The sequence below is a fragment of the Hipposideros armiger genome, unplaced genomic scaffold (genome assembly GCF_001890085.2).
Source record: "Hipposideros armiger isolate ML-2016 unplaced genomic scaffold, ASM189008v1 scaffold_148, whole genome shotgun sequence".
Lineage (NCBI taxonomy): Eukaryota > Metazoa > Chordata > Mammalia > Chiroptera > Hipposideridae > Hipposideros > Hipposideros armiger.
The window spans coordinates 2,802,648-2,815,395 of NW_017731498.1; the positions used below are offsets into that span (position 1 = coordinate 2,802,648).

Here is a 12,748-nt window from a genome sequence, read left to right on the forward strand (position 1 = left end):
TTGTTTTTATGCTTAGATTACATCTTAAAGAACAAGAATCAACAAGAAAAAGGAAAATTACTCATGAACAAGAGCTGCTTCACTGGGGTATATAACTTTACCTGGCCTAATTTAAAACAAGTCACAGAGACATTTCCTCCCCATGTACTACAATAAAACTGGTGCACCTTAAATTACGCTGATGAGGTAAAAGATCTCCCACAGGTGCTGTCCAATTATCATCTCATTAATCTTCCTAAGACCTAAGTTTTTACCCCAGTTTATAAATGAAGACACTAAAGCACATACTGGCCTATAATCACCACTTATCAGCAGGTATAGGAAGACATGGCTTTCAAAAGGATGCTCACTCTCACACTGTACTAGTTTCTGGTTCAAATAAATCTTATCATCATATGATAATGTAAAATTACTTAATTAGAGCTTAAGCAAAATGAAGGATAACTTTTGTTCTGGTACTTCAATTAGTTAAGAATTAGGTCACCTCAATCAGTTCCTAAGAAGCTTCAGTAAATGTGCTTCAATTATAAACTTAACTCAGACAAAATGCAAGGGTTTCACATCATTTTTATTCTGTTCCCATACTAACAAATCACTTCACATCCTCAGGCACTTCTATTTGAGCTTTCTTTATAGGATGAATAAAGAGACCTTTTTTTCCAAAGCTCTCAGATATTCTAGTTTGCATTATTATAGCAAAAGCAAACAGCGCTTTAGGAACCAGAATACGAAACAGAAAAATATGTTAGGTTTAAAAATTCTATTACCAAAAAGAAAAAGGAAAAACAATGTCATGCAAACACTTTAAGTATAAAAATGAGACAAATACAGAGAAGAATCAATACAATTTATTCAACTCAGAGTAGCATAAGCTATTGAAACTCCAGAAGTAGGTTTAGTTGTTTAGAAACACACATTTTAAAACATGTTTGATAATATGGATACATATGGGGATGCATAGGCCTGGCTGCCCACAGATGTGTTGTTTGGCCTGTATACTGTTTCCCAAGATGTAGAATTAGCTGCCAGCATTTAAAAAATCTAAGATTCAAATTTTAAAAAATGAATTTCTGATTAATGTTCTAGCTTTTCAACTCCTTTCTCATCATTTTTCTCCCCAGGTGAAGACCAAACACACCAAGTTGTCTACATCAGGTGGTTTTAAACCTTGATCTTCATTTCCAGCTATGACTAGATATGCTTCCCTCTGAGAACCTAATTTTATAAAACAACCAGTCTAAACCACTGAAATGGTTTTAGAGACCCATTTCAGATAAATATAGTAAATAAAGCACCTTAATTTTTTAAATGACAAAACAGGCATTCTTTTACAAAGAACAAGTCCAAACAGCTGGCATCAGCAAACCAAAAGTGGTGCCTGAGTAGCAGGGATTGGACAAGCCCAGAGAAAACCCGGGTCCAAGGGCTACAGAAATCAGAGTTGTTCCAGAAAAATCCCAGATCCCAGAAAAGATAACAAGGAGAATGACAAGACTCCTTACGTTATTACAACATCTATATGACATTCTGGAAAAGGCAAACTATAGGAACAGAAAACAGAACAGGGTGAGGAACAGGGTGGGAGATAAAAATGACTACAGTGGTATGAAGGAATGTTTTGGGGTGAGGAAAATATTCTGTGTCTTGACTGGTAATTACATGAGTATACACATTTGTCAAGATTATCAGAACTGTATACCTAAAAAGGCTGAATTTTCAGTATTCAATATTCCAGTAAACTTGAATTCCTCTCCTTTCCCAACTTCTGAGCAGCAAGGACAGGATTTTTTTTCTAAGACCCCAATTAAATCATACGAAAGAAGCTGAAAAAGATATAAACCTATAAGAAGATAAAAAGCAGATAAGAAATGTCAAAATTTTGGAGGATAGGAAACCGTTAGACAAGTGGTATTTTAACTTCTCCATCTCAATTACCTCACCATAAATGTGGATTACTTCATAGGGTTGTTGTGGAGATTAAATGAGAAAATATATATGAGGCATTTAAATCATTGTTTGGTGTATAGTAAGCAAGAAGTGCTCAATAAATGATAGGCATTATTACTCCCATCACCAGCTGACTTGGCTGGGAAAGGTAAGCTGAAACAAACATCTGCTGAGGTTGAAGACAATAAAAAGTAATCTACAGCAGAATGCTGAAAAGGCCAATTGGAAAGACTTACATTACTGGAGAGGGAAATTAAAGCACTTGCTATTCCAATAAGAATTTTAAAATAAATAAACAAAAGCATCGTTATCATTTAAAATCTACTTTAAAAATTTCCAAAATGCTTCCTAATTATATTCTTGAATCTTGAAACCACAAAATTATGTCAGAGATTGCCTCAACTGATTATTATCATCCACTTCTCATTGGTACATGTTGTTCACCTAACTTCTACATAGCTTTGTTTCCTCAGTACAGAAGCATCAAAAGAACCAAAAACAAAAACAAAAAACCCATGATCTAATGATCTATGTTCATTATTAATAGCACTGATTACCAAATGTTGTTTCTGACATACCAAAAGGAAGCAGTTTTCCAAGTGATTTGCCTTACATGGATAATAAAGTTAATGCATTATTTTGTACTTGGGGTAGGGTCAAGTTTAAAAAATGAGAAATGAATCTAAAATTACAATGTCTGCAAAACAGATTTCTCATTAACCTCCTTTACTGTTAACAAATCCTACCATATACACACAGCAATACAGGAACAAAATTAAATTTTAAAGCCATTGCATAGCAATCTAACTATTTTGAGAAATCTATGAAATCTGAACCAAACTGGCATTATATAAATTAGCACAGGCCTAGGTTTTTAAAAAAACAGGTCAGAACTTTAAAAAAAGAAAAAAGAAAAAAAAACAGAAAAAAATCAGGCTGTAAATCCTTTTAGTGCTAGATCATAACTTAATTACTTTTACATCATTAGGTACGAGCAGAGTAACCGGTGCAAAGCAGAATAGTAATACATGAATACATGAATACAAATCTTACAAATCTTTTTTCTATGTATTTTTTAAAAATTCATATTGGTGAAATTTAAAAGCAATGGGTAGTCAAAAGAAAAGTCCAGACCAGCAATAGGTAGATGTTTATAAACATCAGCATTATATATAAATGTTATTGTTAATAATAGCCTTTACCAAGAATAAATTGGTAAAGATATTTCTTCTGCCACTCACTGGCTGAATCATGAGTCACACTGTTCCTAGTAAGAATAGCTGTCTTCCTAGAAATTTTAAGTATTATAGGGATGTTCTAATATAATTCATTGTAAAATTAAGTGTCAAGATTAAAGGGTTAAAAAAAGTAAACTTGTTCAGGAGTCATTTTTGTATAAATCTTGAATCTTAATGTTTTTCAGCAAGACAGTTATATTCATATTCACAGATGAGTAATTCAATTTAAAATGCAGAAATTTTGATAATTCCAAGTATATTTTTCTAAAAGCATAAAATAATTTAAATGTGGAAAGTTTTATCTTCTGTCCAAATTTAGGATTTTGAAAGTTATATAAAATGACTACTAGAAAAATAATTCCAGTTCTTGAGATCAGAAATGTCTCTATATAGTGAACATGTAAAAAGTGCTTTGAACCCTAAGCCTAGCGCTAAACGCATGTACAATCCTCAGTAGTCATTTGATCTTGCTCCCTTATTACACCACTCCCCTATCTCTTGAATCCAGGGGTGTTGTTTTCTTGTGAAAGCAGATACAGACATTTAAGTAGGTTGTGATTAATTTTGTTTACATAATTGGTAGATCTCTCTCAGCTACACTAGGTGCTTCTTGAAGGGGCTGTTAGTAATTTGAAAATTCCTAGTATAGTGTCTGGTCTTGCAGTAGGCACCTCTGACTATAGGATCAGATGAGTTCTCAGGAAGAAAAGATCCCCTATGAAAGTACCATGAAAAGTCATTTAGTCCATTGTTTTACAGGTAAATATAATGAAACCCAGAGTTTAGTAAAATCATGTGTATATTATCACAGAACTAATAATGTCTGAATATCATCTGACTCCATGTGCATCTTAGGGAAGAAAAATCATGCAGCTATTAGGTCTAAATAGTTATGGCAAATGAATTGTGGTAATAGTAAAGTGACACCATGTCACAATTGGATAATACTCATATACAATCAGAAACAAAATGGCCTGAATTTCTACAGAATTCTATCACACTGGGTTTACTTCAATTGAGTCACACTTATAATAAGCACTGTGTGTTAGATTTTCATCAAATTATAAAGGACAGTAACAAAAAGTATTAAAATCATATGCATAGAAGCAAAAACAATAAAGGAAAAAAAAACTCAGGCATACCAGCATATAAGCATTTCAGAATAAATGAAAAGGTTTACAAAAATGAAACCTAAGTAAAGTTAGAGTAATAAAGCCACAAAGTTGGTAGTGAGTTGTCTCTAAAATTACTCAAGAACAATAGGTTTGGAACTTGAAAGAGGGAGACCAGGAGATGCCTTATGTATCTTTCTAGGCCACCCTGTCTGACCTTAAACTAGTGCTAATAATAATGCAGATGGTTTCCATTATTATCTATTATTAATTATCATTAAATCCATTTTAATGTTAAAGGAAATATTCTAATAAATCTTTAAAAAGCTATCAAGATAGCTGAGTTGAAAGTCCTACTATTGATTTCCAGTTAAACATTTATCTTTACTTCCTCCTGAAAGCTTAAAAGGATAAACAAATAAATAAACCTTAAGCCAGAGAATGAAAATGAATGACAATTAACAAACTCTGCCAAAATTCTGAAAGCCAAAAGCATAAGGAAAAAAATCTCAAGCTAACAGAGGGGAAAAAAATAAAATAAAACTGCTCATATACAAAGACCAGGAATCAGGATGGCATCAGACCAGAAGGTAATGGAGCACTGCCATTAAAATGGTGAAAAAAATTACTGCTAACCTAGAATTTTGTACCCAGGTAAATTATTAATTAAATGTGAGAACAAAGTAAAGATTTTAAGACACTGTAAGGTTTTTTAAAAAACTAATCTCACTTTTTCTCAGGTTCATAAAATTGCAGATCCAACATAGGATGGAGGCATAGGTAATTCAATTCTAGGATGGTAATTACTCTCAGGACATCTGTATAGCAACACACCTACATTACAACCAGTCTGGATGGTAAGACTGAAGAATGTCAAGTAGAAAAACATCACCAGGAAAATAGGAAATGTGATAAGCTATCTGGTAGGTTTGTACATTCAGAAAGGCAATTATACTGCTGTCAGAGGCTCTGAGGATGAATTAGCAATAAATATATAGGAAATTAAGCAACCCTCCCTCTCAGCCCACGAAGCAACTATCAAATATTAAAAAGGTTTTGTGTGAGAAAGGAAGCAGAATAGTTACACTCTACTGCTCAGAAGTCAATAATGTTTATGTCAATTATAAAAGCACGGAATATCAATTTAACCAGAAATTACTATAAGCATATACCAGTAGAATAGATTATGTGTGTAATATGTAAAAATATATAGAAAAGGCTATATTTTTATATTAGGAAGCCAGTAAATAATACACAAAATTTCCAAAAAAAAAGGAATAAACGAAAACTAAAATCATGAAACAGCAGAAGCAAGCAAGTATTTAGAGTAGTTCACAAGTAACATCTGCAAAGCTGAATCTAAGCAAAAAGAAAAACTACACAGACTACATTTGGTCTCACATCATGTAACTGTTTCATGAATGCCCAACTGTGACAGAGTTGTAATAGTAATAGTAGTAATAATAACAGCAGCTAGTATATACTGAGTCTTACTCTGTTTCAAGCATTGTAATAAACTTTTTACAGATTCTCACATTCCCCATTTTGCTGACAGAGCAACTGAGACAGAGAGTTGAAGTAACTTACCCATAGTATCACAGTGATGGTGGCAGGATTTAAACTCTGAATTACAACAATCTTGAGGTCTCAATAACTAGACAGCACTGTTTCCTGAACTGTACCCCTCTGCTGATTAAGGGGACAGGGGCAAAAAAAGGAAAAATATCCTCCCCAATCATTTAAAAATGTGAAAATCATTCTTATTAGCCCTGGGTCATATAAAAACAGGCAGCAAGCCATACTTGGACACACGACACGGGCCACTAATTTGCCTGCATTGCTCTTTACTAGAAAGGAGGCTGTAAAACAGTGGCCCCTGTCTGGACTGCAGTGTCTTTGCCTAAAATTTTTGTATGAATTAGTTGTTAATATCTAAAAATCAGAATTCAAATAAAAACCCCAATTCTAGCATGCCGTTAAATATTAGAGGATAGAGCAACACTGGATCCTTTTTTTTTCTTTAAATAAAAATGAAGAACAGTCTAATTTGTCTAATATGCAAAAAAACCGAGCTTCACTAATTCATCTGCCTGGGCCAAGGAGACACTGAGTTTGCCCTCTTTGCTTAATATGCCTAGCACTGCCCTAGCTAAAACTGACGGGCTTGGGATTATTTTTCCCTAGCATTAAAATGCAAGCAAAGAAAAAATGAATTGAAAGAGAAAGCTACAAAAATGAAAGGTAAAAACTACAGAGTAGTACATACAGCAGAACAGAGATACTAGAGAGGTTGACTAACAAAACAAATTTTAAGAAATGCAGATCTAGATTGACTAGCTCTTAAAATCATTTTCCCAGCAAAGATGTGTATTCTTTTGGATGTTGCAGTGATCCAAGTGATTTACTTAACAATGCAACTTACCCTTTGGCTCATATATTAAATAATTATAATCATATTTTAAAAGCAAAGAAAATAATTCAAGATTTAAGCTTTAAATCATTCTACAAAACATAGATTTAAATTTTAAAAAATAATTTTGGCATTAAAAGTTAAACATTCAAATATACAAAAATCCAGCAAAACTATGTCAAAAAAGGCTTATGCCTTTTTAATCTCAAAGTCATTAAATATCTAACACCATACGTGTCAATTTCCCAAATAAATTCAAGATATTTAACATGAAAGTTAGCATTTATAAACCGCAAATTTTTATTTCAACATTAATTTTTCTTTGGACATATTTACATTAGCTCTAAGTCATAAAATTACTGCTGGAAACTTATGAGCATTAAAAGATAAAACATTAAATGAAAAGTTAGAATAGACCTCTATCATAGAAACTAGAGTAATTTTTTCATTTTTATAACTCAGAATGAAATTCTTCTGCTTAACAATATTCTTGATTTTTCCCAAAATGGTAGAATTACAGAAATACTTCATAAAAGTTTTCACCTCTAATCAAAGAGCTTAATAATCTTTAATTGTTTAAAATAATTTTACTCATTTAATTGCTGGTAACACTTAAAAAGATTGTATTGTAGATTTCCTTAAAGCTATCAAGAATATGTATTATAAATACTAAAGGAGATAATCACAATTAAATGATTTTTTTAAATGTTCGAGTCATACTTAAAATTTCCAATTTTTAGCCATCTACCTTGTAAAAGACTTTCATCGTTAAGCTTTGTGTAAAGAACATGAGAGCCAAGAAATAACTCTTTACACATAATATAAGCTTCTTGAAAACATAGCTCCAGTGTTACTATTTTCTACATAATATAGACAAAAATCACCTCATTCAGAAATTCAAATTTGTCAAATCCTTTATTTAACAGGTAGCAGTTGTGGCCTGAAGAAGTTCTTCGATGACCAAGTCCTTAACTCCTTCAGTCTGAGCGCTAATAAAAAGTATCAAGTTTACCAAAAAGTTTAAGAGAATGAATCCATCGATGTTGTATTTGAAGGAGAATTTTTTTTTCTGGATCTTCCTCTACTGATACAATAATAGACAACACAATCTAAGACCCTTTAGTTATAATGTGACTTCAGAAAGTATTTCCTTTTGAAAAAAGAAAATGCCTTTTGAACAGAACACTCCAAATATTTAAGTTATGGTATGTATAAAAGAACTAAGAGATAAAATGCACACAATCACTACTTATTACATTTTTCGATGTACGTGCAAAGCAAGTCAAGCTTTAGCAATACATCATAAAAACCTTATAAGTTAAATTCTAAATCAGCTTCAAAAGGCCTGTAGCATGTGTTCCAAGAGATATTTCTGGTTAAAAAATACTTCTAGTCATTTAAACCTCTCATATATAGCAAAGTTGAATTCCATAATGTCTTACAGGCTTATGATTTTGCCAAGGATGATATACTTGCTTGTCTAGTCCGGGAAAAAAATATGTTTAAGATGACACTGGGAATACCCCAGGCAGGTAACTGTTCTCTGATTGTACAATATGCAACCTGTCTACTCTCTGCATCAACAGCAGCAGCATCCTGTGGGCCGCGTGTACACAGGAGGTCCTGCCAAGTCACTTGGTATGCATGCAGCAATGAATTTATCTCCCGGTACTAAATCCTCACCTCAGATATCAATACTGTCATAGAGAACCAAAATGTAATGGCTGTAAAGTTTTTACTGGCCAATGTTTACAAATATTAGGTAATGACATGTACTTGTTCAAGAGAACCACGCTCCCAATCCCGTCTCTAAAGATCAACACATTTTAGTAGATATCATATATTTGATGTTCCTCCTTTCCTCTGCCCACTAAAAACAAACAAAACAAATCAGAAAAACAGAAAAAAACACCACTACAAAGCTAAATTACCAAACCCTTCAGTCCTGTTAATGCAAACAGGAAATGCCAGGAAGTGTAATAAATAACTAGGGCCCAAACAGCCATTTTGTAATGGGTAACTCAGGCCTTACTGGGCTAGTTAGTCCTTCACTTTTTCTCACCCTCCCATCTTCTCCCCTACACAAGCCCGTTACTTTATCAGCAAAACACCTTGCAGGAATACCTATGAAGCAAACTTTATTTAGTTTTTTCAAGATCGGATATTGGGAAAGGTGTTTCATAATTAGGCATTACAACAAAATGAGGGGCTGATAACTACTGTCTACAGTTTGGTAACCCAAAATGAATATTTGATTTATTACATAATACCTCTATCAATCTCCTTTCTCTTTGACCCACTGCTGCTTAATATGAGGAAGGAATGTAATATGCTACACATGGGAAGAAAGAAAGGGAACATTCTGGTCAGAATGAGGAGGTAGTTGTTATTTTTCACAATGAAAACAACCTAATTCCTGCCAAATATAATTACATAATCCTAGCATCTTCATAGGATTTTAAAACTAGGAGAGTCAGTCCTGTTGGTCATATCTTCTCAACTTACAGTTAAGGAAAACTAAAAACTTAAGCCCAAGATCAAACAGTAACGTAATGACAAAACTGGGACTTCTGACTCAGTATATAAAGTACTTTCTTTGATATGTGCACATATATAACAAACAATTTTGCAAAGTTCAAAGTTATAGACACAAACATAAACGAATTTCTTCCTATAACAAAAAATGTGCATATAATTTTAAATTTAGCTGTTACACAAAACTTAGGTCCTACATACTCTTTGTTGTTTCTCTACCTCTAAGAGCTTTGTGCCAGTTGGGACAGCTGGAGGAAGGTGAAAATAATTAAGGGGGAAATGTAGGAAAAGAAAAATAGCAAGTTGGTTGAGATAATATAATCAACAGACATGGCTGTTTGGATTAATAGCTACTGAAAAGACAAGATTGAAAAATGGGGCAACGGAACTGCTTCCAGAGGGTTCTCACCCTGAAGTGAGAAAAGAACTAAAGAAATAGTGAAAGACTAGAGCAGTATAAAACTACTGGAATTCCTGTTACATAAGCCAGCTGCCAGGAGTGATAGAATTCCTGAAGCATGAGGTAGTAGAATATGCATTTTTAAACAAGAATCCCAGATGATACCAGAGCAGGTGACCCTTAAGAGAAACGCTGGTCTTTAGGATATTGTGGTCTGGGAGGGTTAAAGGTACTAACAATTTTTGTTCCGGAGTTCTGGTCCATAACTAGGCTTTACTTGATTCTTTCAAGCAACCAGGCAAGGAAATGCCCCAGGCAGTCGAACTCCAGGGTTATTTTATAGTCACCCCAAGGAGCCAGAGAGTATTATGTAATCACTGCCCAAGCTCTAAGATGAAGAGATCAGAAGTTCTTTCGCAAATGACTGTTATGAAGTAGGGTTTTCATTTATCATTAAGTGACTGACTGATTATAAGGATTCTACTATTAGTGTAGAGTGATATTTTGTCATTCACTGAAGAAATCTTTGAGCTTATAGCTAGAAAAAGAATTAGTCATTTTGTATCTACCCTTTCATCTAGGACTGCTGTGTGGTCACAAAGCAGGACTCTGGCCCTCACAGCTTAGTTCCAGTATTTTTCTTTGGATATGGAGATCTGAGGATACAGAAATGGAAAACAAAGCACAAAGCTATGAATAGTTACTTTTTTAAGCTGCTAGGACCACAAATTCAAATATGGTGAAATTGTGAGAAATTCTGAGGATCTGAAAATAGAGTCACCATTTCAGAAACGACAGAAAATGTTAAAAATCAGATTTAAAGTTGCCCAGCAAATTAATTAATTTTTGTGCAGCATTTCAAATCTCCTTCACTACAGTGGAACAGAGAAAAGCTGTCTGAAGTGACATCATCCAATACTTTCTCCCTCTACTATGGGAGGGGTCATATTTGTTTATACGATTTAAGAAAGATACATAATAGAATTAAAATCTATCTATATAGATGTACTTGAGACTGTTGTGCCTGGATACCTGATTATCAATCAGAGAGCTATGATAATAATTTGCTACTGGAATTACGATCTGTGCATTCCAAACATTTTCTTATAAGAGCAAGCCTGTTTGCAATGGATTCAGGAAAACAATACCAATACCCAAACTCTTAATCCTTTTAGGGAATCAGTTCACTGTTCCTATTTCAAGGCAAGGCAGTCATTTAAAAATCAATCTCTAACGTTTCTGTTCACTAGAACACTTTCAAAAATAAGTATAGGCTAACATTTTTACATCCAGATTAACATTATATTCTCAAACAATTTTATAGTATATTAGTGGCCTGTTTTTCAGTAGTAATTTTCATTAGACCATATAAAAATAATGCACATCATATCTGCACACAAATTATTGTGGTTTTTTTTTAAGTTAAAACTAAGTTTACCCTACTGATCATAAGTCTTGAGAAATGCTAACTGAAGTTAGCACAATTTTGGTTCCACTCCTGATTTTGTTTAGACTAAAAGGGAGATTTTGTAAAATAAAAAAGAATTTTATAAAGGACATAAGACAATTTTCTTACGTTCAGTTTCACTTCGCCTAAGGAGTCCTATAAAGATACTGATATAATTTAAAAGCCATTGTCGGTTTTACACTAACATCCACATAGTAATTACTGGTCTTTACTGGCAACATTTGTTTTAATTATCAAATCGACAGCCAGAACCCACTCTGAGCAGACCGTCACCCTGCTTTCTTTCTCCCCTCACCTGCAAGTCCTTGCTTCCTCTCCAGACCCCACCATGAAGTTCACCTGCCAATACCGAAGGGCCGTGGAAAAAAGAGGTAAAGAAGAAAATGCTTTTAAAATTAAGAGGCTTACAGTAGCTGGACTTAGTCCAAGTGCTGTTCAGCCTAGAAACGAAAGTAGGAAGCAACAGAGGTTTAGGCTTGTAATGATGTCAGCCATTTTAGGCACATTATTTATACTGGGAGGAAGTGCCAAACTCTGTTGTTGTTTTTGTTGTTTTGCATGTCGCCGCTGGTCTCCAGGTCCAACGAACCCAGTCCCCGCCCCACGAACACTAATTACCCCGACTGCACCAACGACCGTGAACTCGGCACAATTCTTCAATTCTTTTCTCTGCAGGCCTCCCAAGACCCCGATCCCGCGGTAGGCACCGCTTCCTGCACACGCACTTTCTTACAAAGAAGCTGCGGCCGGACAAGAAAGGTGAGCCGCCCGAGAAGAAAGGAGAGCTCGGCTCTCTCGGGGACTCGCGCCCCGCACCCGGCGGCTGCGCCACTTCGGCGCTTGGAGCCGCACCGGATCCGCGCAGCTCTCCCGGCCGGGCCAAGCGCCCATACCCCCGACCTCCCCGGCCCTCGGACCTTGCAGTCCACACCGACGGCGTCGGGGGGGATGATGAGCGCCTCCTCGCTGCTCTTGGGTTCGTCCTTCTTGGCCTCCTTCTGGGCCAGAGCCGAGTTGAACGTCACCTTCACCATGGCGCGGCCTGGGGCGGACTCGAAACGCGGGGCTGCGGGTTCCTGGCTGCAACTGCAGCCTCCTCAGCCGGGCTCCAGGCGCGGTTCAACAACGGCTATGGAAGACTGGCCAGCTCCAAAGGTGCTGAGGCGGCTACTGCGGCACCGCTCGGGTAGCCTCCCACCTCCCGGGCGAGGGCGGAGACAGCTCGCTCACGCCTCGGGGCGGGGTCGGAGCGGGGAGCACAGGAGAGGCGGAGGCAGGAGGGCGGGGAGCCTGGCGCTGAGCCAGGCGCTCTCTTGCCCCCAGGCCCCACGCGTGATCCAGCAATGAAGGGAGGGGCACTCGTGGGTGAGGGCCTGGATTTTCCAGTCCTGAATTCGCTTCCAGCCAGTTTACCTCCAGGCTCAATGTTGCAGTTTTGTAGCAAAATCAGATGAACTTTCTTGGGATCGCTGCGTACAAACGATTAGCCTCTGGCAGCCCCACGCCGGCCCTTCCCTGCCAGCTGCCCACCCCCACCTCCCCGCGCTCTAAAGACCGTGAAATTTTGGGGCGTCCACACCTGCATTTTCTCACTTTATTATGGAACTGACTCAGTGGGGCACAGAAATGTTTGATGGA

At 36.2% G+C, this 12,748-nt stretch overlaps 1 protein-coding gene across 1 annotated transcript in view; it reads right to left on the reverse strand.

Moving 5' to 3' along the window:
* Nucleotides 1–12,339, reverse strand: part of ITM2B (integral membrane protein 2B) — a 34,833-nt gene extending 22,494 nt beyond the window's left edge. The window contains exon 1 of the mRNA XM_019650854.1: nt 12,028–12,339. Coding sequence (XP_019506399.1) covers nt 12,028–12,144 — 117 coding nt within the window. The 5' untranslated portion in view covers nt 12,145–12,339. The remainder of the gene's footprint in view (nt 1–12,027) is intronic.
* Between the last annotated feature and the right edge of the window lie 409 nt (nt 12,340–12,748).